Source organism: Hydra viridissima, unplaced genomic scaffold (genome assembly GCF_058129835.1).
Source record: "Hydra viridissima isolate aposymbiotic clone 2 unplaced genomic scaffold, HvirCarnegie_v1 scaffold_6, whole genome shotgun sequence".
Classification (NCBI taxonomy): domain Eukaryota; kingdom Metazoa; phylum Cnidaria; class Hydrozoa; order Anthoathecata; family Hydridae; genus Hydra; species Hydra viridissima.
Window position 1 is genome coordinate 2,776,082 of NW_028324305.1, and position 5,927 is coordinate 2,782,008.

General features: G+C 31.4%; 1 protein-coding gene across 1 annotated transcript; it reads right to left on the reverse strand.

Moving 5' to 3' along the window:
- Window positions 1-2,451: 2,451 nt before the first annotated feature.
- Window positions 2,452-5,328, reverse strand: LOC145190295 (protein-glucosylgalactosylhydroxylysine glucosidase-like). The gene is made up of 2 exons (XM_080067120.2): window positions 4,133-5,328; window positions 2,452-3,965 (listed from the first exon to the last, which is right to left on the reverse strand). The coding sequence occupies exons 1-2, from the start codon at window positions 5,241-5,243 to the stop codon at window positions 2,908-2,910; spliced, it is 2,169 nt and encodes a 722-aa protein (XP_079923246.2). The 5' UTR covers window positions 5,244-5,328; the 3' UTR covers window positions 2,452-2,907.
- Between the last annotated feature and the right edge of the window lie 599 nt (window positions 5,329-5,927).

The window sequence follows — 5,927 nt, forward strand, 5'->3', positions numbered from 1 at the left end:
GTTTGACATCCCTGTTTTCTAATAATTATTTTAATTAAATTTAGCAATCAAATAATAACACCAATAAACCCACCAACTTTAATAGAAAAATATGGAAGCAACTTGAACAACTAGTGACTTTCAAAAACACCAGAAGTAAAATTGTCTAAAAAAAAGTAATACTACTGCCAGAATTCAATGATGAGGATGCACCTAATGAAAATGTGAGTAAAGCGGACGAAGCAGATGAATCCCCTAAGGAAACCCACTTCCGAAAGCCCTTTTTTTTTTTGTAATATAGGTTAATATTGTTGGAGGGGGTTACAGTTCGTTTCAATGCAGTAAAATAGATTTTTCTTTAAAATTAATAAAAGATGCAAGAAGAGAAATTAAAGCGCAAAGCAGCTTAACTATCTGAGAAGTGCTCTAAAGATATCAGCTGTGAAAGGTGCAGCAAATAAATCAAAAATAAATCCAGGAAATAAATCCCATAAAAACATTTTTGGTTCATAATTTAAGTAGAAAAAAGTTGGGTTTTACTGAAACTGTTAAATGTTTTCGTTCGATTTTTTTATTAAAAAATATTCTAACCTCGATGTCAGTTAGAGGATTTTCCTTACAGCACCAACCACAGCAGCATAGAAAAGAGTTTCAGCAAGCTTATTCATATCAAGATTTATATCAGGCCCGCAATAGGTCAGGATTTCTTGAACATCCTAGCAAGGCGCAGTATTTGATCTGAAATTCTTCATTTTTTCTTCATGAACTCTTCTCATTTTCATTCAAAATTTTCAGTGATTGTATTTTTTCCAAATGACAACACTTTGTCATCTGCGAGGGGCAAAGTTGAAGTGGGGGAAAATATTAAATTGAATTAAACTAAAAACTGTACTTCATTAATGTTTTATTGACCTGTAAGTCTGTGAATGATATGACTATTTTCTAAAAATAACCTTTGTGACAGTTTGATAAAATGGTTCACAGATATTTTAAAAAGGTTCCTGATTCCTCATACAGCAGCGTGCAAAAGTTTGTATGTATGTATGTATGTATGTATGTATGTATGTATGTATGTATGTATGTATGTATGTATGTATGTATGTATGTATGTATGTATGTATGTATGTATGTATGTATGTATGTATGTATGTATGTATGTATGTATGTATGTATGTATGTATGTATGTATGTATGTATGTATGTATGTATGTATGTATGTATGTATGTATGTATGTATGTATGTATGTATGTATGTATGTATGTATGTATGTATGTATGTATGTATGTATGTATGTATGTATGTATGTATGTATGTATGTATGTATGTATGAGGTTTGCAAAAGATCATTTATATTGGACTTCAAAAGAATGGGCAAAAGTCTTATTCTTATTCAATCAAAGTTTTGTATGTTTGATAGCAATGGTATGAAGTATATGAGACGTCCGAAAGATGAAAAACTTGCTCATAAGTATCAAATGCCAACAGTTAAACACGGTGGTGACAATATAATGGATTGAGAATCTTTCAGTCGTGATTCTATTGGTCCACTTCATCGCATCGAAGGCATAATCAATCAGAATGTATATTTAAATATAATCAAGAATGTTATGCTGCCAAATGGAGAAGACAAAATACCTCGTGGTTGGATTTTCCAGCAAGACAACAATCTAAAGCACCGTGCAAATTCTATCAAAAAATTTTCAAATATGAAAAACATTCCTACTTCGAATTGGCCTTCTCAAAACCCGGATTCAAATCCAACAGAACGTTTTTGGGAATATTTCAACCGTCAATTAAAAGACGAAAAATCGACCAATAAAAATGATTTATTTCAGGTGCTTTCGAATTGTTGGGCAAAAAATCCCCATAGATGCTCTGATCAACTTAGTTGACTCTATACTTTGTTGTTGTTAAGCAATGTTAAAATCTAGAGGCTATCTAACAAATACAAATGTGTTGTGATAAAAAACTATGGAGGAATTAGAAATAGTATCTCTTTTTTGAAACTTTTCATTTGTTTATAAACTTCTGCACGATTATGTTTTCAATAAAGTTTGAAATTCTTCCTTCTGTTACAAGTTATCATGTTTTTGAATAATTTATAAGCATTATACATTATATAAATATTATAACATTATAGAAACAATTGTTGAAAATTTCATTTATTTTTAGTGAAAAGTCAAAAAGTAATGACAAAAAAATTTGAAAAATTTAGCTGTTTATAAACATTTGCACGCTACTGTATATAGTGCAACTGAAGCATCTAAATATTTACTGGACTCATGAAACTAACAGTTTTGAAATACACTGGATGTCAACGTGTATAATGTCATTAGTTCTTTTTTAAAATCAACATCGGAATTTATTTTAAAGGTTTTCATTTTTTCTTGTTAAAAAAAACAAAGGTTGCTAAAAAAAAAATAATGGCTGCAAAAAAAACAACGATTGCTTCAAAAAAAAAAACAACAACATTGTTTTAGGCTACAATACGTAAATAAAGAATAAATAAAATATCTACATCAAGGTAAACTATCTTTAAAGCAAAAAATAACTTAAAAGAACTGGCGACCCGGTCTAATTTATAGACCCAAGGATATTCTTGATTCAAATCTTTCCGAAAATCAAAGCATTTTATGAGTCGCAACTTTCGAACTCACTGTAGCAATTGTAAAAAACTAAAGAATAAAAATTTTCCTGTCATTGGTCACTTTGTTATTTTTGTTTTTCTTTCTTTTATTTATTTACTTTTTTTAAAGAATTCCTATTTTTTAATGTTTCCTAATTTTTTAAAATGACTTTTTTTGTTATCATAATAAACTTTTAACTTTTTATAGTCACATTAAGTATTTTAACTTTTTTCAAAAGTTCTATTAAGAAAAAAAAACAAACATCAAAATGGTTTTAAAAGATATCAGGCGACAGTTTTTTTAACTTGTTTTATACAAAAAACGTTTGCTATGTGGAACAATCGAACCAATACACGCTACTATTCTTAGTCCGACTTTCAGAGGCATTCTTTCGCCGTTTAACAAACAAAATAGTCGTGTGTCAGAGGCTTTAACTAGTTCTACAAAGCATTTGTTATTACCATTTACACTGAAGGTCAAGCTATTACCACGATATTTTACTCCTTTAAGCAGTAAAGACGTTGATTCAGGAAGTAAATTTAAATTAAAATCAAGACTAAAGTTACGCAATCTTATTCCAGCGTAGCCAAAGATTACTGTTTGAAGAAACCCTCCCGCCCCCGTCAAAAAGTTCGAAGCCCCCTCACCTTTTCTTATTTCAGTCCATACTTTAAAAGGCTCTTGAATATTTTCAAAGTTTCTTTTAAAAGCTTTTTCTGCTGCAACTCTGTTTCCAACCTCTAACCATCCTATTGCGAACATAGAATGAGTCATTGCAGGACCATTTAAGTCTGTAATATTCTCGTAAAACAAAAGGTCATTCTCTCTGACATCATTTTCCATCGGATACATTAATGGAAAGTTAAGTAAAATTACGTCGGCTTGTTTGACAACGTTTAATGGTTTTTTAATGTCAAATCCATCAAACTCAGGATGATATTTAAGCATTTTGTCAAACGGTATATACATTTTGGTGACTACATCTTCCCAGTCAGGAGGTGTCTTAATTTGAAAAATTTTTCCTAGTTCAATTGCAAATTCTAAGCAAATTTTTGCTATTACGTTTGTGTAAACGGAGTTTTTAACAGGGTATTGATATTCGTCTGGCGGCATTACGTCATTTATGACATACAATTTTAAAGTATTATTAAATGTAACTCTTGATAACCAAAAATCAGCAGCATTAAAAACTACTGGTATCCCATTCTTAAAAATCCAATTCAAATCAGCTGTAGCATAAAAATACTGCCGAATAGAGAAAACTATGTCACCAGTGATATGAATTTCATTTCTTCCATACTTTTCTTCCGGACACACTTCAAAACCAGTAAATGCGCTCTCCCAAGGGAACATGGCTCCTAAAATATTGATTTATGAACTGATAGCAATTTTTGAACCACAAAAGTAATAAGTGAATTCATTTAAATTATGTAAACAGCTTGAGACTATTTACTTTGCAAAAAAGATTTGAAAAGCAATTTTAGAATATAAAGTACAACTGTCAATATAACGCGAAAGCACTCACCTTTAAAGTTGTATTTTCTTGCAATATCTTGAGCAGCATTTAACCTTTTACTTCGGTAATTTAATAAGATCTTTGCAAGATCAGGGTTAAATATTAAAAATGACGGTGCCATCCAAATGTCTTGATCCCAAAATACATGACCTAAATACTCATCACTCGGTGCAAGACCTCCTGGGCTAAGTCCAAATTCCCAATCCTCGCGAACTGAAGAAAACAAACTAGATAAAGCTGAGTTGATAACTTGAGCGAGGAACAGATTGCCTTCGACTTCTATACAAAAGCCATTAAAAGCTTGAATCTTTCTTTTTTGATGAGCTTGAAATAAACCTTCTCCGAGGTTTTGCGCTTTTTCCCAAAACATCACTGCATCTTTTAATGTTTCGGCCGTTTCGATACTTGTTACTATTGAGGTAATAAATACAAACAATCTTTTTGTGTTTTTTTTTATTTCGACAGCTTTGGGTACTTTTGACCACACAACAGCTACTGATGTTTTAGTCACGTTTTCTATCTCAGTTTCTTTTATTTCACCCTCTTCTGCATTGTACGGTGATGTTTCATTCAGTTTTATGTGCCTAAAAGTAATGTCTTCACTTGGTACTCCTTTATTTGTCTCAAAATGCATAATTAGGTTTTGGGTTGCGTTTACGGTGATTTCATTCACTAAAACGTTTCTTATCTCTTGGTGAGCGTAAACTCGTTGTTCTATATTGACACTTAAACTGTCGAACCACTGATAAAACACGTTGGCTTGAACATCCAGAGCAGCAGTACTTTTACCACTGATATTCAGTTTAAATTTTACAGCTACAGTAGACGGAATTCTTGCTCTGTGTGTGTGCATGTTTGAATTTCGAATCCCTTTGTTGTCATTGCTGGTATGGGGCTCAAAAAGAAAATTAGGCCTTGTATTTGCTCTTCCGTTATATAACCCTCCAACATGTATTTTATCGCTTAACACAACGGTACCTACAAATCCATTTGTTATTGTCGGCATGAAGTTATTCGTCAATTTTTCAGTAAATAAACATGTAGCTGAAGGTTCCCGAGTAATACAGCTACACCAGACAATAGAACAACATAAAAGTGCTTTAAAAAAATGGTAAATCATCTTTTTTATATCTTGTTTTCATAAAAACAAATCACAAACATCAAAATTTAAACTGTTCGCAACGCTCTAAAAATACATTTTTTTTTAAAAAGTAAATAACGGTTCGCGTTTCAAGAAATTTGTAAATATCCAGAAAAAAGAATTTATAAAACAAAGGAGGAAAAAAAAAAAATATTAAGAGACAAAAAAAATTTGGAGTGTATTACGAAGTTACGAACATAAACGTATAAAAAATAAAAAGTTCTAACCAAAAATCGGTTTTCATAACAAGATTATATATTTTAGAAAAAAAAATGCTTGAATAATAACTTGACCTTATAGTCAGTAAATATTGAGTTCTCGCCAATCGCATGATATTTGAGTAAATCACCATTTTTTGATCTCGCAATAACGAATAGAAAGTGTTCATAGTTTACTATAGACTAGTCTCACAACAGATGAAATGATCGACGTTTTCACAAAATGTCTCTCAACAGCATTAATGGGGTTCAAAAAATTCAAAAGTTACACTTATTTAGGAATACTTTAATTGATAAGGCCGCCCCCGGCCTTATTAAACCCTTTGCAGTCTGGCTGAGCCTGGAACAAGTTTTTAGGATATGATCCTTAGAAAGGCTTTAAAAACTGTCTTTACAAGGGAAGTCAGTTCGCATAATATTTTAGGCTTCAGAGCTACTTAAGCCT